At 37.7% G+C, this 27,534-nt stretch overlaps 1 protein-coding gene across 1 annotated transcript in view; it reads right to left on the reverse strand.

Moving 5' to 3' along the window:
* The window catches only part of LOC103973003 (DNA-directed RNA polymerase III subunit 2), a 39,109-nt gene extending 14,289 nt beyond the window's left edge, over nt 1-24,820 (reverse strand). The window contains exons 1-21 of the mRNA XM_009387453.3: nt 24,609-24,820; nt 24,440-24,521; nt 24,211-24,332; nt 24,022-24,114; nt 21,192-21,264; nt 20,984-21,074; nt 20,841-20,893; nt 16,818-16,882; nt 13,820-13,925; nt 13,635-13,745; nt 10,032-10,091; nt 7,731-7,769; nt 7,382-7,432; nt 7,203-7,301; nt 5,503-5,562; nt 5,327-5,419; nt 4,192-4,293; nt 3,996-4,106; nt 3,778-3,894; nt 604-720; nt 429-509 (exon numbers count right to left, since the gene is read on the reverse strand). Of these exons, the coding sequence (XP_009385728.2) occupies nt 429-509; nt 604-720; nt 3,778-3,894; nt 3,996-4,106; nt 4,192-4,293; nt 5,327-5,419; nt 5,503-5,562; nt 7,203-7,301; nt 7,382-7,432; nt 7,731-7,769; nt 10,032-10,091; nt 13,635-13,745; nt 13,820-13,925; nt 16,818-16,882; nt 20,841-20,893; nt 20,984-21,074; nt 21,192-21,264; nt 24,022-24,114; nt 24,211-24,332; nt 24,440-24,521; nt 24,609-24,628 (1,746 nt within the window). The 5' untranslated portion in view covers nt 24,629-24,820. The remainder of the gene's footprint in view (nt 1-428; nt 510-603; nt 721-3,777; nt 3,895-3,995; nt 4,107-4,191; nt 4,294-5,326; nt 5,420-5,502; nt 5,563-7,202; nt 7,302-7,381; nt 7,433-7,730; nt 7,770-10,031; nt 10,092-13,634; nt 13,746-13,819; nt 13,926-16,817; nt 16,883-20,840; nt 20,894-20,983; nt 21,075-21,191; nt 21,265-24,021; nt 24,115-24,210; nt 24,333-24,439; nt 24,522-24,608) is intronic.
* Nucleotides 24,821-27,534: the final 2,714 nt, after the last annotated feature.

The raw sequence follows: 27,534 nt of genomic DNA on the forward strand, positions 1-27,534 counted from the left end.
GATGAACAAACTACTGATGAGGAACAATGTAAAACTGTTTCATTATGCTTGCCCAGAAGAAAATCAATTACATAAAGCAAAAACTGATCCTTAGTCACAAAACAGGTATGCCAGAGTTTCAGTGGGACAAGCATGTATTATCAATCTTTGGATTAGGGAATCCTATAATGTCCAAACCATCAGGAAAAGTAGCTCAATTCAAAAATGAATGCGACTCACCACTGCTCATCAAGATCTGCTAATACAAGACAAAGCATTCAAAAGATATAATTGACCATAAGCATTAATGCATTAGATCCAATCTTATGCTAAAGATAAGGGACATTCAATTATTTCATTATGCAGTAAAAGTGCAATTGATACATGTCCATGGTCCCATTCCAAACATGAAGTTTAAAAAAATAAAAACATGGCAAAACAAATTCTACCTGTTTTTCATTCACAAAAATGCTTACAAACTCCCCAATCTTACCACACCTTCGCAACTTTCTCATGGCACTAGCAAATCTCTGCAAAATTAAGATCATGTTTTTAAATAAGAGAGTAATAAGAATTGAGTATAGAAAAACTGTTTGCAAAAGTTAAAATAATTATCATATAAACCTGTGGTTGTCTATGCTTTCCAAGTATAAGCCCATTAAATATAACCAAAAATGATCGTAGTGCATGAAGCTCCTCACCAGATTGAAGTCCTAAATCTTCAACACCTAAACTATGACACTGCCAAAGATATTAAAGAAAATTAGAATACAAGGGCTGAAAAACATACAGACATAGCCAACCACAAATTTATTTGATTTCAAACCAGTCATAAACATAAAATAAAAAGTAACTTCCATGGTTCAGGAAGAATGGAAGAAAAATCACCTAATGGATTTTGCTGATTTAAAGTAGGCGTCATGACATTATCATCAGAGAATATGAAAAAAGCATTTACACGAATATTGCTTCCTATATGTTGAAATACTTCTTTCAACTAATAAATTTTTGCCTTTGTCCTCCACAATTACTATGACAATCCATGAAAAATTAAGCAATTAATTTTCTGTCCATATATTAGAACAGCTCATTCTTTCTTATAACAGATACTATTAGAACAAGAAAGAAACAATTTGTTGTATTGGTTCCAGTCAACTATGCAACTCAGATGCATTGACTGTAGCCCAACCGAAAACAACATGGATTGTGGATGGGTTCAGATATCCTTTTGAGATCAGGAGTGCCACTGATAGCTCGCAGCCAGTCCACAATGACACCTAATAAAACTGAATGACCACTAGACCATGTGCTATTCTGAGAACCTCTTATGCGCTATCATTCAAAACTTGCAAGTGCCTTCTTGCTGCTGACACACAAATCACAATTATACTTTAAGGCAAGGTTTGATGCTTCACCAGGATGGGTATGTACGTACCAGGCAGTACAAATGAACCGTGTTTAAGGATTATTTGAACAAGTTTGTGAAAATTATCTACCTCGATCATCATCATATATAGTTAAAACCTATAGAAGCACATCCAGCACTTACGGACCATCTTCAAGCTTTTCCAAGATGATTCCACATGAAGTGGGAGAAGTGCTACTTTGCCCAAGTAGAAATCATGTTCTTCAGGTATTGACTTGACAGTGGATTGAGTCAAATGGATGGTGTGAAGATGAAGACTGGCAGAATTGCAAACCAAAAAATTGTCCTAGCTCAAATTCTTCATTGAATTCATCAATTTTTGTATGTATTTCATTGAGATATACTCAAAGCATGCAGCCCTACTAATGAAGTTCTGAAAGGACCAGCAACCTTGGAGGTGGCCTGTGGCCGGACTAATGCAATGATGTATTTCAAAACCTTAAGGCTACAGTGATATAAGAATGAGTGCTAAGACTTCCAAACTATGTGAAGTTCTTTGAAGTTCATGGAAGCCACAATCAAAACAAGTCTGAGCAGCAATATTTGATGGACAAGATGACCACAGTTACGCATTGACTACAGACTGGAAGGCAATATTTACTGGGGGCATGGTTTGTCTTCTAAACAGACAACATCAAGTTGAGCTTCTTCCGGAAAAAGAAATAATTATCACCAAATAGGCAATATGATGACTAGCCAGTAGAGTTCGACATGGTGATTGAATATAAGTACAAGAGAGCAAACATCAAAGTTAATGCTATGGGCGAGGAGGTGGAATTAAAGACTCATGCAACTAGATGGTGATGCTTTGAGGCATGAAGAGTTCCCTTCGGCATTCAAGTGCATGTCGGAGATGACGTCCACAAGTTCAGCAGTGGGACCTTCCCAAGAGAAGCAAGGTGGAATTAAAGACTCATGCAACATCAAGTTGAGCTTATTCCGGAAAAAGAAATAATTATCACCAAATAGGCAATATGATGACTAGCCAGTAGAGTTCGACATGGTGATTGAATATAAGTACAAGCGAGCAAACATCAAAGTTAATGCTATGGGCGAGGAGGTGGAATTAAAGACTCATGCAACTAGATAGTGATGCTTTGAGGCATGAAGAGTTCCCTTCGGCATTCAAGTGCATGTCGGAGATGACGTCCACAAGTTCAGCAGTGGGACCTTCCCAAGAGAAGCAAGTTGGAAACCAATGAATGTTACTAAGCATGAAAATGAGATCATTTAAGCATCCAAGTGCAAATTGATGAGGGTCTCAACAGAAAGGTAGGAGAAATTTCACGAAACACTCGCAGCTAAACCACAATGATAGACAACCTTTTTGCTCTAGCAATCAGTCACTTTGTTTTGTCCTTAATTTCCTGTATTGTTGTAACATGGTGAGTCATGTGGAATCCCAGCAACCTCATTTTGGCTTGCATTTGAATCTCACAATTGTAGAAAACCAATCTGCAAGTTAATCTGTTGAATGACCTTCACAGAGGGCCAAACCAGGGAAAAAACAACCCCATTCTCCCATGCTATGTGAGGGATTCTGCTAAGCAGAGCTAGTAAAAACATCAGCCAGCACAGCCCCCTCGAAGCCTCCAAGAGGCACAAGGAGAATAGGAACTCTTGGCTAATACTCAAGGGGCCACTAGATATCTTTAGTGGGTTTGCTTGTTGGAAGTCTTCAAGTGCTAGATGGTGGTTAGGCCTTGTCCCGCCCCTTAGAATCCATTGCTGTAGTCGTTCAAAAATTGCAAGTATCTTGCTGCTAACAAAGCCTTCAATTGTTTTTCAATCTGCATCCTTGTCCTTTTGTAAAGTGACGATAGCATTTTACCCTTGTGTCCACTCAACCATTAACACCTTTCCTTTTTCCTTTTTGCAAATGCTCCACCTTTGCAAGAGAGATTGCAAATAAGCTGACCCTTTGTGAGCAGGTATTGTTAGAGTGCCGAATCAGCTAAATCAATGACAAGACAAGCAAGATTGGAAAAAGATATGCAACCTAACACTAATTCGAGTACAGGAACAGGTTGAGGTGTTTGGCAACCCAACTCATCCTAATCCAGTTCCACATAACTATATATCAAGGGAAGATCAGTGCACAGGGCTCCCAAAATTTTGGAAAGGGTCAAAGTTAGCAATTGCAAGCATAAAGGTTGTTTTTGTGACAAACACTGATTATCTAGTCTTACCCAGCCAATCCTAGCCCAGTTCTGTTTCAAACACCATTTACAAATAAAAAACCTCAATTCTTCTCAGGACATGAATATACATAGATACCTGTAGTGCTACTAGAAAAATTAAACAAGTTTGAGATCCAAAAGTTGAAGCCAATCTTAAGTAATAGAGATGTAATATTTAAACAAGTGACAAACCAGAGAAATCAGCGGGCCTTCCTCCTCATCAGTTGTGACATGAGTCATCAAAGCCAAGTTTTTTGTCAACCCACAACCTTCTCCTTCGGGAGTGTCACAAGGGCAAAGCATACCCCACTGTTACAGATACATTTTATATACATCAAAAACCAAACACCAAGGAATGAAATGGTATAGACATCTAAGGAAACTTTCAAGCAGGCACTGAAAGAGATTACCTGACTTGGTTGCAGGGCCCTTGGTCCACTTACTTTCCTAGTCTTCTCAAACTGTGGTGATATCCGGGTCATATGGCCTAAAGCTGCTATGTATGATAATCTTGAAACAACCTGAGAAGCAGGACATGAAACTACTTCAGTATTTATACTAAAGAGATAAAGCCCAAAAAAGAGTAGAGAAGGGAGAAATCATTACCTGAGATACACCTTTTCGGTGCATTTTAAACCGTTTTAAATCCCAATTACCTGTTGAGATAGCTTTTTCTAAGCCATGTGTGATAAAATCTTGCTTTATATACTGCAAAGCCATTAAGTTACAACATCATGTTACAAATAGCTGTTGTTTTCTCATTTTGTTAATTCTAATGCTGATGGAAATAGAGAATAAAACATAACACAGATATCACAAAGGTCCATAATCCAGATATGTAAATCCAGGACTTGCATAAGGAGAACATCTGCATCCTACTTGTAATATCACTAAGGAACAAAACCAGATTATATTAATAATTGGTGATTTATTTTACACAGGTCACATTGTGCAAGTATTCATCATCGCAAAATAATTAAATGGATGAATTCCAATAAAATGAAGGCATCTTAATTGATATATTAATTTCTGTCTTTCGTTGATAAAACATGTCCTCCATAGCAAGATCAATAAAATTTTCAGTATTACAACATCATGTTACAAATAGCTGTTGTTTTCTCATTTTGTTAATTCTAATGCTGATGGAAATAGAGAATAAAACATAACACAGATATCACAAAGGTCCATAATCCAGATAGGTAAATCCAGGACTTGCATAAGGAGAATATCTGCATCCTACTTGTAATATCACTAAGGAACAAAACCAGATTATATTAATAATTGGTGATTTATTTTACACAGGTCACATTGTGCAAGTATTCATCATCGCAAAATAATTAAATGGATGAATTCCAATAAAATGAAGGCATCTTAATTGATATATTAATTTCTGTCTTTCGTTGATAAAACATGTCCTCCATAGCAAGATCAATAAAATTATCAGTATTAAAAATTGATATGGCTCATTCAGATTATTTAGTTAAAGGGGAGGAAGTCTGGATGAAATTGCAGACATACAATGTTATAGATAAGAGACTGTGTGCATAACAGTGACAGAAGATGTTAGACAAAATCATCTCCGTAAAAGAAGAAACATGCCCTAGGGTAAACTTTTAGATGCTTGGTGTATATGCAAGAGACGTGTACATGAAGACAAATATGCCGAAACATACAATATCTGGTAGCCAAACGAGATATTTTGCCATATTAATACAAGTTTCTAAAATTTATTGCAACTTACATGGATAAAATCCAGAGGACTAGAACGGCTAGCGTGTTCATATGCTCTGTTGACAAGTTCTAGAGCAAAAGCATTCATTGATTTGAATAAATCCTGCAAAAACAAGTTTCAATAAATGCAAAACTATTAGTCTTCAAGTATTCACATGAGACAAGCCTATGACATCTGTAACTGACCTCAAAGAGCAAGGAAACCAGTTGTCCCGATAGCTCCAACCGCTTGTTACCCACATAATCCTGATATTGACATCAAAAATATATAGTTAATGCAACATCATCGTCAAAAAATCCCCTGATATTTATTGGAATTTAGAGTTGCTAAATAATTAGAATTGCTCCTTTGCAGCCCGATCTAAATAATTAGACCAGGGTTCGAATGACAAAATCAGTCTCTCTATATTTAGAGATAACATATTGACCCTGCATTGACGGGAACCTTATACACTAAGGACTTCCCTTTTTTCAGTTACTGAATAATTAAGCATTTTATTTTTATTAATCAACTTATTTTCCTTTTTCATTTTCTGTCCTGATACAAATCAAGTGATTTGACTGATCATGATCTCATCTTTGTTTGAATGGTCCATCCAAATCAATATCTTGATATTAGCCTTGGCACATTTTTCTTTTGATAATTGCACAAGAACCTCCCAGACCCAATCCCCAGAAAGAGCTGCAGTAACAAAACTACAATAGATAAACATGCATGAAAAACAAAATTGGCATTTATTTATCAGCTGCAATTACTGTTTAAAGAAGTTAAACTAGGTTGAGTTAGTAATGAGAAAAAAAAAGCATAGGCGCTGAGGATAGAGAGAAGTTATGAAACTATTTTTCTAGTATTATATGCAATAAACCAAAAGAATACACATTTTATGTGAATCAGGGTTTTTAATTTCATACGTACCACCCGGTACGAACGTAAGTAACAATCCGCAGCAAACCGGCAAATGGACCGCCCGCTACCAGGTGGTATCAGGTTTTGGCCCCGTACCGAGTGATACGAGGCTATACCAGGCGATAACGGTCAAAATTTCTACCATTACCGACTTGTACCAGCGATACCATAGATTTCAGCTTTGATGTTGATTGTTAGAATTTCTTGTTAAACCAGGAATTTTTGGTAGCAATTTGATGTAGAACAAGTGTTGATGGAGTCTCAAAGAGGATTACTGCAACTCATTGAATTGAAATGAAAGCATAAAGCTGCTGAAATTCTAGAAACAGTACATGAAATTGTCTTAACAATGATTTCAAGAAGATAATATGATACAAGTCATTGTCCAATACTTCAGATTTATAAATTTAAATATCATTTTCAGCTAAAACATGCAGGAATTATTGCGATATAATTTTAAGGAAAAATCAGTTTATGATAGGATGAACCATAGATTTCAGCTTTTAATGTTTCATTAGTTAACTTTTTTCTAATGACTCCATTTTTTATAAATTTAAATATCATTTTCAGCTAAAACGTGCAACTCTTTTTTTTATTTTTTAGGTATTTTTGGAGAGATTAATGCCTATTTTAGACGTACCGCTCGATACGTTGGTATCGTACTGTACCGAGAAAATCTTGATACATCAATACGATACGAGATTAAAAACCTTGATGTGAACAGGACAACAATTTAAGCATACAAAAATTGTATAGCCAATATTTATTAAATTTTGTGCATTATATATCATGAAAGAAAACCACAGGAGATAACCATGAAAAAATGTGAACCTACAGTTAATCCACTTCATTTACAACAATATCAAAGGCACCAAGTTGATATATATAGATATCCACAATCCTAATGTAAGTGAAATATTAAGAGATAAATTATTACTAAATTTGACAATGAAATCAAAATTTTATATTTTCACCACACCTTATCATCAAATGTGTCTGTATTGAGAATTGCATCCAACATGCGTCTTAACATTACAGCAGCATATATGCATCTAGGACGAAAATTACCTCGGAATACCTACAAAGCACATGAGGCTGAAAGTTTTTACTGAAAACAAATCAACATACATGCTTAAATCTGGGGAATATATACTGTACCGGAACATTTGCAAGAAATACATCAAGAAGAATAGCCTTAGCTAGCCCTTCCTGCAGACATGAGAATTTTGTTGAACATAAAAACCAACACGCATATTTCTTGAGCATCATAAGACAAACGCAGAGGAACAACATGCACTCAACCCCAGCTATATTCAATGCTATGCAGGGAATTCATACGCCCCAAGTATAAAAGTTCATGATGATGCAAAACATTCGAATAATTTTTGCATGACATGCGCTAAATAGTTTGATCCTTAAATTCACAATGCTCCCATGAAACATGTTGCAAAACGAGCGTTCGATAGCTTGAGCACAAATTCATCTAATATTCAGCTAATCAAAGCACCTTTCTGTTCCCAGCTCTCGCAGAATTAGAACTTCCAACCTGTAAAATCCAGAAAAGAAACGTTTCAGATAGATATATGTAAATTATTATAGAAAAGATAGAGACCATAGAAATTCACCAGGCTTGGCTCTAACTCTTGGTTCTTTGAATTAGTAAACACAACTGTATGATAGAAGTTTTTCCTGTGTATAACATATTCTACGATTATGCTGTACAAACTGCATATTAAAACCTGGAACAGTATGTTCGACCATGGTTTAAAATACTGCTGACTGGCCATGGACCAGTAAGTGGACCCACCAACAGTGACTAATAGGGGCTTATAACGAGATTATCAGCTGGTACTTGTCAGATACAAAGCCTACCACTTGGTATTTGAGACCTTACACTGGGCAGGAAGCCAAATGCCGAATCCCTTTCCAACTCAAGCTCCTCTTTAGCTGAAATTTTCATCCAGGGATGCTTAAAAATCTTTCTTCACTATTTCTCTCATTTCCTCTCCAATTTGTGAGACTACCACCCCTCCTCAATTAGAGCTCTCTTTTATTCTGGATTATCCCAGTAACATTTTTGTTAAAAGCATTCATTTGGCGTTCTAGATTTTCATCAGCAACTAAGCATTAACTTTTAATGTAGACATTAATGGAGCATTTAAGTTTTAATTTTGAGTTAGTTCAAGCATTATTTGTATAAAGCTAATCTATATCTACACAAGGACAATAATTGATAACAGGTCATAAAAATGTTAAGATAGGAAATCACATGTAATATATAGTATATGCATCAAAGAGAGGTCACGTATGGATACTGAATTGACTGGACCTGTTACTACCAATGGATCTAGACCCATACCAACACTCATAGCTAGTCAGTAATGGTACATATAATTCCATCTGAGGTTGGTATAAGCACGACTGATATTTCAGACCTTGTGGTTACAACTATACTGCCCTGTGACCCATAGTTGTCTCTAATATGAAGCTTAAAAGTATAAACCAAATCATCATATATTTTGGATGTTTTCAAGCAGAAGTTACAAAATTTGTTATAAAAACACATCTAAATCGGCACTTAATTTTGTAACAGAACTATATTAGACAATACTATCATTTCCGAACAATATTTAAGATTAAGTTCTCAATTTTTTATACTAGACCATACCAACTGAACCATAAGCCCCGAAGATCAAGGTTTTCGATTTTGAATACTGGTAACAATGACCAGATCATACCATCTAGTCCAGGGCCATTACCGAGCATAAGACAGTAAGCCCAATTCATAAGGCTTACAAGGTGATAAGCCATGTACTGCCTAGGGACTGCTTGAAATTGGGCAGTTTGCATGCCAGTTCACATCCTTACTGATAAGTACATTCTTGTCCAGGTGAATTTGCATTACTTCTTTATGATTACCCACCCATGGAAAAACTTTGTGCCAAAATTGGGCCAGCCTTGTGGTTTCCACTCATGTCCTGCCCATTGCATGTTCACCCTTGTCCTTGCCAAAAACATGCCTGTGGATTTCCTTAAGTAAGCCATGCTCATCAAGACATTGGAACCATGCCTCATCCTACACACAGCAATACAAAACAGGATGGACAAACAGGGAATCTTCAAGCTCAACAAATGAGCATATTACAAAGACTAAGGAATGCATCTCACACTTCCAAGGGTTTCAACAAAACTGCTGATGCAAAGCAGTAATTATCAGCCCTCAACTCTTGCTATCACATCAAGACTTTCCATAGGAATCAGAACAACAGAACATCCATGTTGGAGAAACTGAAGCTAGTTAAAACAGAACATCAGTGTTGGACAAACTGAAGCTTGACCTTGCCATAACAAACCTGTGGACATCCTTAAGTAAGCTATGCTCATCAAGACATTGGAACTATGCCTAATCCTACACCACAGCAATACAAAACAGGATGGACAAACAGGCAATCTTCAAGCCCCACAAATTAGCATCTTACAAAGACCAAGGCATGCATCTCACACTTCAAGGCTTTCAACAAAACAGCTAATGAAAAGCAGTAAATTATCAGCCCTCAACTCTTGCTATCACATCAAGACTTTCCATTGGAATCAGAACAACTGAAGCTAGATAAAACAGATACAATTCACATGACGAAAAATATTACATAACTGAATATTTACATTTTGCACATTAGCAGTGTTCATCCGATAAAACTAATAAATTCATTGCAAACTATTCAAAATAAACCCTGATAGAGTATGTGCATATCATATTAAAGAGAAATATAAAAGGAAGCTGTACATATCAAAAATTGAAAAAACTCACCTTTCCATCTAGGTAATCTAATGCCTGTTGCTGTGTATAGATCCTCTCAGATGCACATTCCTGATAAGCAAGCATAAGTTTGACAAAAATATAATTAGCTGTCAGTCAGCTGCAAGGCGAACAAACAAGAAATATATATGTATATGTATATATATATATATATATATATATATATATATATATATATATGTATATGTATATGTATGTATATATGTATGTATATGTATGTATATGTATATATATACATATATATGTATATGTATATGTATATGTATATATGTATATAATATATATACTTTAAGAAACAGCAGCGCAACAATGCCAGCAGCTGGCCTAATGAAACATGCTGGCATGCCGAAACAAGCAGAACTAAAATGTAGCACAATGGGGAAAAACTAGAGATGATGATGCAAAGTTCAAATCGATAAATCTGATGATAAGGGGAAAACAATAAATATTCTCACCAATGGCAAAAAAATAAAAAAAAATATGGCAACAGTGAGAACAAGATATGAACACTCATACAATACTCTGCCAGTGAGCATCAGCAAGCACCGGTCGTCCAAAGCTTATTTTCCCCTTTGGCCAGGACATGCATTAGCCGAGCAGTTGAACCTAATCGATAGGATCTAATTAGAGGTTCAAGTCATTGACCCTTACATCAAGGTTAACCACAGCCCTACCTTTATGAGTTCAGGCTGCAAATTCTATGCTTTGAGTTCATTCACCTATTACAAGCAAGTCGAATAAATCAAAGACATCTCAATGGGTTTCAGTTCTTTTTATTGAGACAATTGATGTTTCGTTCTGAATTTTAAAGAAGGGATTGCCACCCAATATGGAGCAGAACAAACACAATACAATTCCTTGCCAAACATAATTTTTGCTTCTAGGTTCCACCTCAATCTTCTGTGGGCGGTATCATTCGAAATTAAAAACCTTGGTTCTTACCTTAAACTAAATGGATTATTTATTCATCATATCTCATGAAAAAGTAGGGGTTTTTTTTTTTTTTGAATTGACCAAAGATTATTTCTCTAGGATTCCTACATTACAATCATAACATTCATGCCGAAGATTATCACCATCCTGAGATCAGTCTCAGCATGATTTAAATTATCACCACCCTAATTTTGATACCAGATCCTTGAAATTTCTGCCCTTTCAGCATATTGGATCCTCCTAAGGGAAGCTAATGTTGTATTCAAGTCATCTAAGCAAACTTTGATGTCAAGTAGTTCGTTTTTTAAAGACAAAAAACTTTTGTTGGGATTACACAATAAGTAATCGCTCTGTCTGCATAAGATTGGTCACTTATTACAGACAAACCAAGCTCTTATACCAAATATAACATAGGACAACCTAAAAGGGTGACAGAGCTTAGGGGACTGGAAGAGAAGTGGAGAAAAAAGAAAGACATAACGAAGGAGGAGATTCAATAAAGCATGCTCAACTCATGGAAGAAATAATTCTAAATAATAAAGGAACAAGTAGATCCAAATCCTTTTGAAAGACAGACTGCACACTCCCTAGAGTTAGCGCTCCAAGCCCTCGCCCGATACCCGACACTTTCCAAGGAAGAATCCTACTCAGTAGATCATCGGGATGGATTTCGTTCTCCGGTTCTTGCAGTCAAAATAGGTGCCTGAATAAATAGAATAGAAGAAGGCTTTCCGCACCTTGTGCTTACCTCTGCACTGACCGGAGCTTGTGCTTGAAACCCAACCTGCAGCTCCAGTCGAAGAAGGCTTTCGACCAGCTTAACTTGATATGAAGTTAATCCACTAGTCTCCAACACTAAGTGGCTCCAATAACATCTCGTTTTCAGCAATGTGGGGTTTGTTAAATTGTGAAGTTGAAGAAAAGCTTAAGACAGCAGGGATTTTGGAAATTCGAGTAGTAAGATAATTGGGGAAGAGATGAGAGAAAGACGGGAGATAACTTCTTCAACTCACTCTAAGTACTCCGAGCTCACTTCATGGCGATGTAAACTCACACTAACATTCTGATTCATTCATTCACTAAAAAACAGTGATTTCAATAGGCGCTCGGGCGAGGCGAGGCAAGGCCCGAGCGCCTCGCTTCATTTCCAAGCAGCGCGCTTCAAAGAGGCGCGCGCCCGAGCCCAGGCGCCAGGCGCTTCGGGCGAGCGCCCAGGTTAAATCAGGCAACCGAACCAACGTTTTAGGTCTGGTTCGGACTCTAGTACTTTTGTTGGTTGGTTCGAACCAACTAAAGCACCGATATTAGCCTCCCAACATCCCTCTCGCGACTTCCCCAATCCTAACCCTGCTCGTGATTTTACCGTCGAGATTTCTTCTCCGTTGTCGTTGCCACTCTCCGTTGTCGCTGCTCTCCATTGTCGCTGCCACTGTCACTGCTCGCCGCTGCCACAATCACTGCTCATTGTTGCTGTCGCTGCTCATCGTTGTCGCTACTACTGCCGCTGCCACTGTCGTCACTCCCGCTAACGCTGCTACTGCTACCGCTACCGCTGCTTTCAGTCAGCAGCCTCGGTCTTCCTCTTACTCACTCTTCTCACTTCGATAGTATACTGTTAACAGCAAGGTTCGTCGTACCGTACCGTACCGACGTTTCGACCCGGGCTCAGTACGGTACGGTACCGGTGTACTGGGCGGTACATCAGGGTGTACCGAGCGATACACCCTGGTGTACCGAACAATTTTACAGTAAAAATACTATAGCACTATAGCGGTACCGAGCGCTTCGCGTACCGGTAACCTGCCGGACCGGTACGTACCGCCCGGTACCGGGCGGTACGCTTCGGTATGGCAGACCTTAAGGTATGCAATACCGTACCGTACCGGTGTTTCGAGGTTGGCTCGGTACGATACGGTACTGGCATACCGAGAGGTACACCAGGGCGTACCGAACGGTACACCAGGGCGTACCGAACGGTACACCAGGGTGTACCGAACAATTTTATATATTTTCTTCTTTACTGCAGCACTGCTACAGTGTAATACTGTAGCACTGTAGCACGTTCCGTCCGGTACCGAGCAGTCCGCGTACCGGTATACCGTCGGACCGGTACGTACCGCCCGTACCGGGCGGTGCCATTCGGTACTGCATACCATGGTTTCTTCTATCTTTGGCTTCATTGGCTTCCATTTTCTTCTTCTTGGACAATCTAGGAAACCGAAGTAGAAAGGCGATGTTGCCATATGACAACTTATATTTATTACAAAAACTTCCATTAAAATACCAAAATTTTCAAAGAAAAAGAAATAACTAAACCGAAATGAAAACAAACCAATTGAACCCAAATCCACGTTCATCTTGGGTCGGCCTTCCTATCTCCCATGCCTAGTGTAGACCAAAGTGTCCTGATTTCAATCACTTTACCTCCATCAAACACATTCCTTAGTGTGTGTAATGAAATGCAAATTACAATATTGGCTCTTGTGAAGCATGTTCTGTTAATTTGAATAACAGATGCAACCTCTCAGTTCTCCAATCCGTCTAAGGTGTATAACAAACCAGATTACAAGAGATGGATACATTAACTAATGTAACATACTTACATGGAGCAGATGCATACAAGTAGTTTAAAAATGTAATTATGTTGGAGCTGAAGGCTACCTGAATTGAAGGGAGGAGGAGACCGCTATATCGTGGATCCCTTCCAACCATTTGTACAATCTCTTGATCACTTTCCATTCCCATAGCCTTCATAATCACCATGATAGGAATCTAACACAACAAGAACAAATAAAACAACTACCCACAAATCAAATCAACAAAAATAAAGCCTTGTAAGTTACTACCGGTTTACTGAACTGATTGAGTTGTAGATATATCTTATCCTTGTCCATAAAGAAAACAGTTTTGCTTTTTGTCTCGTGTGTGCTACTAGTAACAGATGCTGTGACCCTGATCAAAATTAGATTGCCATCATTGTACTATCAAATTTACTCGAACAAATATCAAAAAATGATACATGTAAATTTACATATTAAAGATAAGCAGTCATATTGAGAATGCAAAGAAAAACATCCAACACTGCACAATTCAAAATGTAAAGGAACACTATCATCCATATATTATCACAGTAATCCGTTCAGCCACCCAAAATATATACATAGCATATACAACCAAGACGATAACATGTACTTCAGCTTTCTGAAATATTCAAGAACCACCAAGGTGCTTGCCCAAACTGAGGGCAGCTACAGTTTGTTTATTTACACCAGCAGCAATCATTTCGGCAGTTGAACATTAGACAACTATTTTATCACCTAGAAGGCAATTTTCAAGTCATACTCCTTGCAGTTTCTTTTATTTCCAAGTTTCTATAACGCCAATGGTTGTGGTTTCTGCCATCAGAATCAGCAGATACTGCTGTTGCAACTAAAAGCAACAACTGTGAATTCCTACAGATTCATCGTAACTTCTGCTACTGCTGGAATTGTTGAGTTGGCTGAGTGGCCTTGATCATTAGACAACCCCCAAGATGATCAATGGCACATAACATTTAGCAAACGCAAAAACATTAGTTAAAAGTAAGGAACACAGTTTCAACAAGGAATTCAAAACCATCTGAACCAGTTCACACCGACCAGAATTTGCCGGTCTGAGGATAAACGGAGACACAAGACTGCCTCTTCTCCCACTGTCCGGTTCCCATTATTTTCAGAAAAAGAAAAAACATGTGTTTAGGGCAGAAATCTCTTCTCATGAGCCACCTCTTGCATGCTGAAGAAGGAATCACGTTGAACCACCTCTTGCACGCTGTTGATGGCAGGCCATTACCTGTTAGTTCTCTTCTCCTCCTCCCTCCTCCTCCTCCTCCTCCTCCACCACCTCCTTCTTCTCCTTCCTTCCCCCCTCCACCCTCTCCCAAACCAGCAAACACTACCTTAGTACATGCAAAGGTACCATGTGTCAATATGCTGGCATAGGTCCCATAACCAATATTGAATTCTTTGCTTGTAGAAGAAATTCTACAAGCACATTATGAGGCTGCAATACATATACTTATCTGCATATATATCTTTATTAGATGAACATAACTACCACATACTCATTTCTTTTCAAAAATTCCAAATACCACATCATTTAAATAAATAAATAACTTATATGGTCCCGAACACAAAGTCATACTGATCCCCATATATACTTGTCTCATATCATAATTTTTAAAGTTCCATAACTTGACTCATTATCTAAATTCCTAATAAATAAAACAACTCTGAATATCACCCCTACTCTTTTAAACCAATACCAAAAAGCTTCTCCATTAGTCAACTGAACAATCATTTGATCTGGTACATTATTTCAAACCTCAATGGGATATGATATAATCCTGCACTCTAACCTATTATTATCATCTTCAAAGCTCTCTTTACCTTGTTCACTTTAATTTTACAAATAAATAAATAATCCTAAATTTATAACTATTTCCTATCAATAAAGCTAGATTCGTTGCAAAAAGTTCATTACAAGGTTTATAGAAATAATGTCTTCGTCTCTCCTCAATATCTATATCAAGGACCGCCATTTCGCCTGAACTAGTTAGAAATGGGCGATGGACGAAATGGACGGTACGTATTGGTTCAATATGCAAATCGTCCTTGTTCGATCTACTCTGACTTGTTTAAGCATTTAGAGCTCACGTTTGCGAGCCCTCTTTGCCCAAACATGAGCGTGACTCTCCTCACGTTGTCACCAGTCGCCACCTGCCGCTCATCGTGTGCTGACGACAAGTTTATTTCCTCCTCTATCACTTCCTCCTTCCTCTGCTCTACTGCCTCTCCTTCGGCTTCCTCCCTCTACTCCTTCATCCTTTTCCTTTGTTATCTCATCTTCTTCCTTCCTCCTCCTCCTTCGTCTTCCTTCACCATCCCTGTCCTCTCTCCTTTTTCTTCCTCTCAGAAACATCGGCATTGACAGGCACCAAAACGGATCAACAATGATATAGGTTATATATCATATATAAATACCTCTTAGTGCTCACCATTTATGCACCATGTCACCTAAACCTCTACTCTCCCTATCCCTAGCTTTGGCAATTCAATAAATATGCATTCACAATCCAATAATCCCAATACTCCTAGTGCTTATCAAAAAATGGCCTTTTATAGTGAAAATTCTTTAGACCTCCTCACACCACCACCATCTTTTGCATTGCTTTTGATGTTAGTAGCCATCAAAATCCACATGACAATAGCATCATTCCCATTCATGTTGAGACCCCATATTTGTCATCATACTATAAAAATTCTCACAATTGTTTTTAGATTCCACCATCTAGTACTAGTTAAATAATGTTATATTGATTAGCCAAGCTTTTACAATCTGCAGTTCTGACTCTTTATCTGATGTAGAAGTGCTTAAAATAATCCAGCAAATGTACTTACTACTTAGAAGGCCTTTGTCTAATTTTTTTTTTCAACAAGGCATGCAATCATACCTGGTATGAAACTAGAGTGATATTTGGCCATTCCTTTAAGCAAGAATCATTTATCAAATGTATTTCACATTAGGCATTACTGAAAGAGATTCTCAATATGGAGAGTAACCAGAAAAATGAGAACCGTAATATAAATAGCATCAGTGCAGCAAGGAACAAAACACTACAAGGGGGTGAGCAATTTTCATCAATATCAACCCCACACCATGGATAATTAGGGCTTCCCTTAGCTACTTTCTCTTCATGTATCTTCTACTAAAAGAAAAAATTCACCGAGGACAGGAACAAACAGGCACAATTAAATCATATTACTTAATGATTTTTGCAAATAAAAGATCATAACTAAGACGCACCGTCCCTTACTATCAGTGTCAATGATGATACGATTCTTGGAGAGTTGCTCTTGTATCAAAATCACCTGGAATCCACAACGTAATGTCAGTGATTGTAACATGTGGTCATAAAGTTGAAAAAAAAGACAGAAAGAAGTCATACCTCTCAGTTCCAACTAATAAGAAGTAACTTTTTTTTTTTACAAAGGATAGGTAAAGCGCCTATCCAACTCATCTCAATACACAAATGAAAGAAAAGAGAAGGGAAAAAGACATAAAAGCAAGGTAGCTACATAGTATTGTAGAAATTCCTTAAAAAAAATCTCTCAAGAACTAGACATTTCTGTACCAAAACGTCAAGGCTAAAACCCCACCAAAGAGTGCTTTTAAAAATCTTCCGGTCAGAATGGTTTCCATGAAAACTTCAGAATTTCAGGTTGTCATAATGTTTTAGCACAAGGGAACTATGGTCCATTCCAGTTGCATCTCCAAAGCATTAGGAACAAGCTTATATATTATGTCTTCAAAAACCAGTTTTAGTAGAGCCAAGAATTGCAGAATGAACTGACAAATAACGATATTCGTATATGTTAAGGCATGATTCATGTAATAGTACAGCAAAAAAGAGACTGCAACAAAGTTACAAGCAAGAAATGAAATACCGTACTGTACCAGTGTTTCGAACTTGGCTCGGTACGATACCATGTACCGAGTAGTATGCCAGGACGTACCGAGCGATACACCTAATTTAGGTGTAAAATCCTCCGAATTAATCAATAGTATCTAATTTGATACTTAATTTAGGCGTACCGAGCAGTACACCTATTCGATACTTAATAGTATCTAATTTCGAATTAAGCAATATTAAACACACTAATCATAACATTAAAGATCTTAATTACTCTCTAATTAAAGAAAGAGAATACATATCTTTTGATTAAAAAGTTCTTCCTCTTAATCTTCCGAAATTAACTTCGATTCAATTCAAAACTCATTGTTTTGTAGAGTTTAGGAGAGCACAAATGTGAGAAAAAACAATTTGAGATAGTTTAAGAGGGTATGAGAATGAAATGGAGTGAAATAAGGGAGAAGAAGGGTTTAAAAATATATGAGAAAGGGCTCCAATAGTCAATTTGACCATTGGAGCACTGTTACCAAGATGTAACGATCGATTTCGATCGTTACCGAGTTGTAACGATCGATTTCGACCATTACCAAGCTATGCCGGGCGGTAACGGGCGATATAACCCCATATCGTCCCGATATAACCCCATATCGTCCGATACGGGCCACTTTTAAGTGTTCCGTCCGGTAACGGGCGATCCACGTACCGGTAACCTGTCGAACCGGTATGTACCGCCCATACCGGGCGGTATCATTCGAAACTGTATACCTTGGTTACAAGTGCCAGCAAGCTAATAAGGTCCTGCTAATAGTGAAGGCTTAGTATATAGTTAAGACCATGGTTTGACATACCGTTTGAAATGGTACGATACGGGCTATACATACCGGTCAGACAGCCAACCAAAACACGGACCACCCAATACCATGCGGTATATACAAATGGCGATCGTAACGAGCAGTACAACCTGCGTATCGAGCGTAACAATTAGAATTTGACCGTTATCGACCTGTACCAATAGATAACAATCAAATTTCGATTGAAATCATTCAATGGCCGAGATTCATTTGGTTCCAACGGCCAATTTGACTGTTGGACCCATTTGAAACCCTATTCAAACCCATTCCTCCCCCTCTTTCACTCTGTTTCACTCTCACATCTTATAACACTCCTTCTCACTCAATCACTCTCTCTTTCTCACACATTATGACTCTTGTTCTCAATTAAAGCTGATATTTGATGATTAGAGGTTCATTTGGGAGGTTCAAGGCATTCTAACAAGTCATTTAGAGGAGGATTACTCTAATTAAAAGGTGTATATTCTTTTACTACCTCTTAGTTATTTTATGACATGATTAGCTTCATTCCATCTAGTTACTGATGATTAGGGCCACTCACATGTTTTTAGTGCCAAACTGCAGTAAATTAGGTATCATCACAGCTTATTAATTATGTGATTAGTGGATTTAATGATTATTACATCTATATTAGATCTGTGTTAGCACCATTCTGTCTAGTTAATAATAATTAGGGTCAATACTTGCCCACCCATACATGCCGCAATTATACTTGCCTCAAGAGTCTCGGACACATGTTACATAGGATAATCAAGTCACCACATTGATGCACCAATGGCACACAGTTTATTACTACATTATATCATGAGAGCAATTTCAAGATTGGGTTCGACAAATGTATCATATTGATATACGAATACATAGGATTGGGAACCCTGATCTGCCGACTATAAAGTCTCGTCATTCATTTTGGTGTTAGAAGCAAGTATATCCAACAACTGATCCATTATTACTCGATTTGTTTAAATCTTAAAGTTTCGAGACATAATCTAATATTTCAAGTGGTACCTTTGTAGATGATCCAATATCCATGGAAGAACCACTCGGAACGTGCCACAAAGTTGCTCCTCAACGTCCGAAAAATATAAATCTGCTATCCCTTCCTTATGTGGATATTTTTTATTTAAATTAAACTAAATTTGCATTTAGTTCAGATTATAAGACCCTGACTTAGGTTTTGACAAAATGTTAGGTATTTTGGGGGACTTTTCGACCACTTTTTGGATCTGTCAACACATCCCTGCATAACGACACATGGTCCGCCAGTACAGACCAGTAAATACCAATCCGACCAAAGACCGACACAACCAGCCATCACGAAATTGCAATCCTTCATTAAGACTATGATCCCAAACTACCAACTAAAAGAGAGAACTAAACTAAAAAAACTATTACTAATTATTAACGCAACAAAAAAAAGATAACTAAAATCATATACCCCAAGTGCTTCCATGATCTCATATGTAAGAGGGTTTTAATAAGGGAGTTTTTTTTCCCGAACTCTTGTTGCTCCATAAAATCCCACTAAAAGGGACCCAAATCAAGATTTTAGTTCTTTATCTCAATTGAAATAATCCTGCATTTGCAACACACTAGCACCACTTTCCCTCACCATTGTAGCATGAACATTGATGTTCTATGGCTTGTAAAAACCAAGGTTCGCAATACCGTACCGTACCGGTATTTCGACCTGGGCTCGGTACCGGTACGGTACGGTATACCGAGCAGTACACCCAGGTGTACCGAGCGGTACACTCAGATGTGCCGAGTACTGTAGCACTGCTACAGTGCACTCGGAATGGTAACAGACGGTCCGCGTACCGACAACCTATTGGACCGGTACATACCGCCCGTACAAGGCGGTACAATTCGGTACAGCAGACCCTGGTAAAAACAACATTTATCCATAGGATTATACGGGAGGCAGAAGTTAAGAACTAGACACTGAAGGAAACGATCAAAATAGAAGACAACACAGGCTAAATGATAGAAGACACGGTTGAGGAATGATAAAAGAAAAATCATCAGGCCAACCAGCGTCATATCAGATATGACATTGTCATTCATAAAAATTCAATTACATCACTCTAAATATTACTTGTTCTCTCATAGAATATGTATAATAAAAAAAACTCAAACTTTAAAAGATATCACAAGCCAACACTCTTATCCATCAATCCAACCACAGTTAATTAGGTATGGGATTTCCATATCAAATAAGTACCCAATTGGCTACCATGCAGGGTTGTTTGGCCAAGAAACAAAACAGAAGGGAAAACCGAACCACCATGTAGCTAAAGAGAGACAAATGGCCAAAAGCATGCAGTGGGTACATGTATGCAGCAGCCAAAAATGACAAGTAAAACTAAGAAAAAGCAAGAAATAAAGGAAAAGAAGAGAAGGAACATTGCTTAATCCTAAATCCCAATCATGCATAGCTCAGATCAAAAAGAAAAGGAAAGGATAGCAATTCTAGCTTAACCAAAACAAAACCATACTTATTCAATTGACCTTAGATCCTTAATTAGGAGCAATGATAATTTAATAATATGACCACTAAATTACCTTCTCGGTTCCTTTAACAACAAAGTAGCCACCAGGATCAAGAGGACACTCTCCTGAAAACAAACCAAGTTGAAAGAGCAACCCAATTAGAAGAACTAACATAAAGCTATCATTCAAGGCAAAATGCAAAATATGTGACAAACCAAGTTTAGAAAGTTCAGCTTCATCCTTCCCACTTAAAGCACAACGGCAACTCCGAAGCATAATTGGCATTCTTCCAATCACCAAACCTCTCTGATACACAAAAAAAAAAAAAAAGAACAAATTTCAGAAGAGTAATATGCAATTACTGATGTGAACAAAATTCCAAAGAAATAATTTGCAACTACAAATGTCGTCAGACTCAAATACCTTGACTTCAGGAGTCTTATTTGGTTGATTTCCTTTTGTGTACTCAATATCAACTTTTATCGGTGCAGCATATCTGCAAGACACGAGATGAGAACAGCACAGAATAAGAAAACCATTCAAAGAGATGAGCAACATTAATCAATTCATTAGCATTAGATTTGTCGCCAAGTAGCCACATGTAGACCAGCATCAAACAAAAGTCCTATGTTTAACCAGTTATGCAGTATTATAGTACAAGAGAAATCAATGTAATGAAGGAAAAAAAACATCAAAAACATAGGCTATCTAAACATCGAACCAATTAACCCCTGTTCCCTTGAAGCTAAACGAATAAATCTGGATAAACTCAAAGTATGAAAGAGTATCCCGCCCAAGAAGGTACCAATTAAACAGAAGAACCACTCTAAAAGACACCGAATTCTAGGTTACTTTCTTGTCCAACAGAGGCATGATAATCATCTTAGGAATGCCTGCAGGGTAACTAATTATCTTCAATTCTAACCTTATATAATGAATATTTTTAAAAAAATTCAGGGCCTCTACATTCATGCTATGAAAGACTTCAAGAATACAAACTTGATAATTAGTTATGCATATATGGACAAATAAAAGCTTTCCAGCAAAAAAACCTGGGGTGTTATCACTTTAAGACAACCGCAGGGCATCAATTGCCTTGCAAAATAAGCATCAAGTAATACAACTTACCAAAACAAAAGGTTCTAGCTGTTTCAATTTTAGCACGAGTAAAGCAAATGTTGCCCATTGTTGAGAGTTGAGTTTTCTTGCACAAGCAAAAATACAAATTGATCGACAGTAGGCACAAGTGCTAGCAATTTAGAAACAAGAGACACATAGAGATAATACAGATTAATTGTCTCAACGAAAAGCATAGTTTTCCTGAGAAGGGAAGAAAAAAATGCATAATACGGAGAGCATGTAAAGCTACAATCCATCACATTCCAATGCAACGACCCGTACTTGGCATAAGAACTGATGGGCAAGATATTGATCATGCTGATACTTCAAAGTTCAATTAATTTCTAATAAATGTTAACCAACGATGTACCCATATACGCAAAAACCATGTTTAGCATCTTTAGCAACTCACCTAAAGGGTTGGGCATAATTCATCTCTATTAACTTTCAACCAGCTTCCCTCTCCCAATCTGAATAGACAACTCCCCATAATTTTGCATGCAAGAAGATGCCTTTGTTGGGGGTGGGAAAATAATTATAAAAAAAACCTAACTCCTGCTCTAATCTTAACCCCTCATCAGCCACATATATTTGAATTTACCTCAAATGTCTAACTTGACATTAGTTTATTATTACTGCTTCTCTAAGAATATAAGTAAACAAATTGGCCATTTTACCTATGACAGAATGAATCGCGTAAAAATTGAAGCAGAAAAAAAGGATGTATGATAATTTATCCCACCAAACCATTTATGAATACAAATATGCAACCCAATCATCATAGCTATGCATAACAATTAGGTAAGTTGATGAGATTTAGATGTCACCGGAACCTTTATTTAGGCCTTTGACCATCATAGGAAACAGACAATCACAATGAACTTTTATAGCCTTTAACTATCATATGAATAGGATAATGAACACTATAAACAAAATATTGTTTTCAGATATCAGCAAGAGAGTGTTTCTGTCCATGGACATCAACAAGAGAGGAAGACTGTTCTCCGACCAAAAGGGAATGCCAAATAAAAATGTGACTAGAACAGGCCTTCTGAAACATGCAGCTAGGATACACGGACGACCAAAGACTTACGGTTGAGAAGCCTGAAATTCCCACACTAAAAATGATTTTCTTTGCTTAAGAGTTAGTGACTTAATAATAACTTTACAATCTAAAGTGTGATCAATATTTGTCTTTCATCATTAAAATTTGGCAATGTATGCATATTTGTTTTCTGGTCACTTCGAACATTTTGCGACCAATATTTGTTTGCACATACATCTGATTCTTGAACAGTTCAGCTAAGTTTTTGGTTCTACCAAATGCCAGATTTTTCACGAAAGAATTTCAATGTTTTATATAAATACCAAAAAGAGCCTTTGACTGAAAAGGACTGGTTTTACTTTCTCTGAGAAACCTGCGTTGGTAAACATGATAACCAAACAGGTTATGATAGTTTTGTCAGATTAAATTATTTAATTTATTAAAAAATGCACAAAGACAGAACGAGTGGCCAGGAAGTAAGGCTCTTCCTGCTATAGAGAGGAGATAGATCTGTCCCTGTTTAGGGTCTGAAAACCAACCGTGTAAAGTGGCATTCATCCTGATTGCTTTGATGTAATCACCAGAACTTAATGGAGACTCAAGAAGACGTAGAAAAAAAATAAAAGCACCCACTGACTGACTTGGTACTCTCATTATCAAAACGAATAGTGTACCTGATTTATTTTAAGAATTAGAATATTACTAGATTATATTATCTGGGACCTAAAAGTACACATATGTATCCTGTCAGCAGGCTACAACTTGGTTAGCACACTCGCTCCAATCACTTCTTCCTGATCTGCTGATCTTACAAATATTCCCCACCAAGTACCAACATCAGACAGATTTACCTGTGCTAGTTTTACCTTCAACATCAGAATAACCTAAAGCTATAGAAGAATGAGGGTTATTTTGTATCCGTTTCTTTGGCGAAACCATTTGTCCAAACAATACAATACCAAAAGCTCTAACAACTGCTGGCATATGACCTAATAATCCTGCTTGCAACGTTAAGCAACTGATTGACATTCGTGACCATTTCTAAAAAATATTTCGAGCAATGGGAGGACAGAGAGGAACGCAACGTACGTTCTGTCAGAGAGGCGGCAAAGGTGCGGTGTCAGTTTCTCGATGGAGAAATCCACGTCCACTGATGGCTCCCCAACTTCGATGTTAGTGTACCTAAACCAAGACAAAAAAAAAAGGAAAACAAAAAGATTGATCAATTCTTTGGAATCCAAAGAAAATCAAATTTGAAGGGATTGAGACGACAGTTGCCTAAGATAGAAGGTGGGATCGTGGCGGCAGACGAGGAGATCGTTGGCTTTCATGATCTTTTTGATATCATGGTTGATGAAGTAATTAAAAGAATCAATGTGCTGCTTCACCAGTCCTCTCACCTGCATCCAAAACCCATCCACCACCACCAGATCCTTTCAAGAACCCCGCGACGAAAAAGAACCAAAAGAATCCAAGAACAAATCGAGATTGCAAGAGGATTTCGCACCCGCAAGAAGGCGGGGAGGAGCTGGAACTTATCGACGGCGGATTTGACGGGCGCGGCGAGCGACTTGGTGGACGCGACCGCGCTGCCAAAGGAGAAATAACGGTTTCATCAGATCGAACAAGTGACCGTTGTCTTCTTTCTCACGGAAAGGGATCGAAATCGAACGTACTCATCTGGTAAAACGCCCATCGGAGGCGACGGATTCGCCCTCTCGTCGAATGCACGCGCTATGTCGATCGGAGGGGAAGATGAAGGCAAAGGTCGGGGCGGTGCGGTGCGTGATACTTATATACTAGAAGGAGAAGGATCCGCGTCAAGAATTGTGCGGGCGGGATCAGACGACGAACGCAGCGGATAGAAGCCTCGTGCGAAGAATGGAACGGAAACGGAAGCGAGAGGTCGGTTCGTAAACCCTACTATAAACCACGGCTTCGTCTGAGGCGATCGGCGGACCGGACCGGTGGAGATGGAGCCCGAACCGTTTAATTTGAGGCCCGGCCCAAAAGAACATTCATATTGAGCAAATAAACTTCAAACAAAAACAAGAGATGATAAGTCAACTCTTCCAAAGATTATGATATGCCCGTCAAGATTCTAAGAAAGGAAGAACAAGGGCAAATTAAAATAATACATTTTTTTTTTTGTTAATTAATTTGTTCTATACTTAAATGATACCGGGGAGGGTAAAAAATGCAGAATGGATTTCGAAAGAACACCAATAGAATAGTTGTACAGATAAAAAATATCACAGAAGGCAATGAACGAACTCTTAAAGAAACTTCGGTAAAATGAAAAATAGCTCACCATCAAGTTTAAAATCAAAAGGGATACAGAAAGATCACCACCCTAATGACAATAAACAAGGATACAGAACTGAAAGCAAAAGACTCATCACTCAAGGATACATCTAAGAGATACAGAGTTCAAAAGAGCACTCCAAGAGAGCTTCTGCCAATATCCTCAGTTTTCTAAAGTCTTTTCTAAGCCCTAAACCCCAAAATAAATACTAGTGCATGAAACAACCTTTCATGTATAGGAAATTTCGAAATTAAGTGCTTTACAGCTGTCAACCAACTCCATTAATGTATTCCTTTGTGCAGGGAATATGCTGATGAGCTGTCTTATCTGAATAGGCTGAGTTGAAGATTATGTAGCAATATTGTTGGCTGAAAAAAATATCATATTATCAGTATGGTCCATATGAGCATATTGTAGAAAATTAGATACTCCCATGTCAATCTCCCCTGGTTGAAAAAGACTTGTCCTCAAGTTCTTGTTTGTTTCGTCATCATGATTATAAAAAGGACTTAAATCAGCCACATTAAATGTTGGGATACTCCGTAATCTTTAGATAGCTCAATCTCATAAGCATTTTTGCCAATTCTCTTAAGCACCTTGAATGGACCATCAGCCTTAGGTTTCAATTTTCCAAATTTTCCTGGTAGAAACCTCTCCTTCCTTAGATGAATAGACCAAATCACCTGCATTAAACTCCACAAGTTTTTTGTGTTTGTTAGCAGCTTGCATGTACCTCTCATTTTGTTTCTCAATGGTTGCTTTCACACCCTCATGTAGCTTCTTTATCTGCTTAGCTCTTTCATCATCATCTCTACTAAATTGCTTTGTTGTAGAATGAGGGATTAAGTCCAAAGGACCAGTAGTATTAGCACCATAAACTACCTCAAAAGGACTCTTACCAATACTATGATGCATAGAACGATTGTAGGCAAACTTAATTTGTGGAAGAAGGACATCCCATTGCTTAATATTCTTGCCAACATAGCTTCTAAGCAAATTTCCCAAGCTTCGGTTTGTTACCTCAGTTTGCCCATCGGTTTGTGGATGATGCGAGCTGCTGAAATTCAAAGAAGTACCCAGCTTCCTCCAAAGAGTTCTCCAAAAATGACTAACAAATTTTGAATCTCGATCAGACACCATAGTTCTTGAAATACCATGCAATTTAACAATCTCCTTAAAATATAAATCAGCAATATGAGATGCATCATTTGATTTATTGCATGGAACAAAGTGAGACATTTTTTAAAATATGTCAATAACAACCATGATAGAATCCTTGTTCCTTTGAGTTATTGGCAGTCCCAAAACGAAATCAAGACTCACATCCTCCCATGGAGAATTTGGCACTGGCAATGGAGTGTACAAACTAGAATTTTGACTTCTTGTTTTTGCCAAATGACACAATCGGCATTGCTTCACATGTCTATCCACATCTCTGAACATTTTAGGCCAGTAAAAATTTGATTGAACAAGAGCTAGAGTCTTGTCCCTACCGAAATGTCCTCCCAAAACACCACCATGAGCTTCAGCTAGAATTACTTGTCTCAAAGAACAAGATGGAACACACAAAGCATTAGCTCGAAAAAGAAAACCATCAAAGATAAAAAATTGTTGAAAGGAACCTGATTTACAATTTTGCCATATCAAGTCGAAATTCACATCATTCTCATATAGATCTTTGAATGTTTCAAATCTAACCACTTTGACTTCCATTGCTGATAATAAAGAATGCTTTCTACTCAATGCGTCAGTAACTACATTTTGAACACCAGATTTGTGCTTGATTGTAAAGTTATAAGATTGTAAAAACTCCACCCAAGCTGCATGCCTCTTGTTTAGCTTGTGCTGGTGATTAATGAACTTTAATGCCTCATGATCAGAATATAGAACAAATGGCTTGGCAAGAAGATATTGACTCCAATGAGACAAAGCTCGATAAATCGCATAAAACTCCTTATCATAAGTAGAGTATTTCTTTCTCGTATCATTCAGTTTTTCACTAAAAAATGCAATGGGCTTTCCGTCTTGACTCAAAACAACACTAATTCCCACATTAGATGCATCATATTCAACTTCAAACACATTATCAAAATTTGGTAGAACTAAGATAGGAGCTTCGGTAACCTTTCTTTTCAAAAGCTCAAAAGCATCATTAGCCTCACTAGTCCATTTGAATTTATCACATTTCAGACATTCGGTGATTGGAGCGACAATAGAGCTGAAACCCTTGATAAATCTTTTGTAAAATGAAGTTAAGCCATGGAAACTCCTCACATCATGCAACGAAGCAAGTGTTG

The sequence above is a fragment of the Musa acuminata genome, chromosome BXJ1-4 (assembly GCF_036884655.1).
Source record: "Musa acuminata AAA Group cultivar baxijiao chromosome BXJ1-4, Cavendish_Baxijiao_AAA, whole genome shotgun sequence".
Taxonomy (NCBI): domain Eukaryota; kingdom Viridiplantae; phylum Streptophyta; class Magnoliopsida; order Zingiberales; family Musaceae; genus Musa; species Musa acuminata.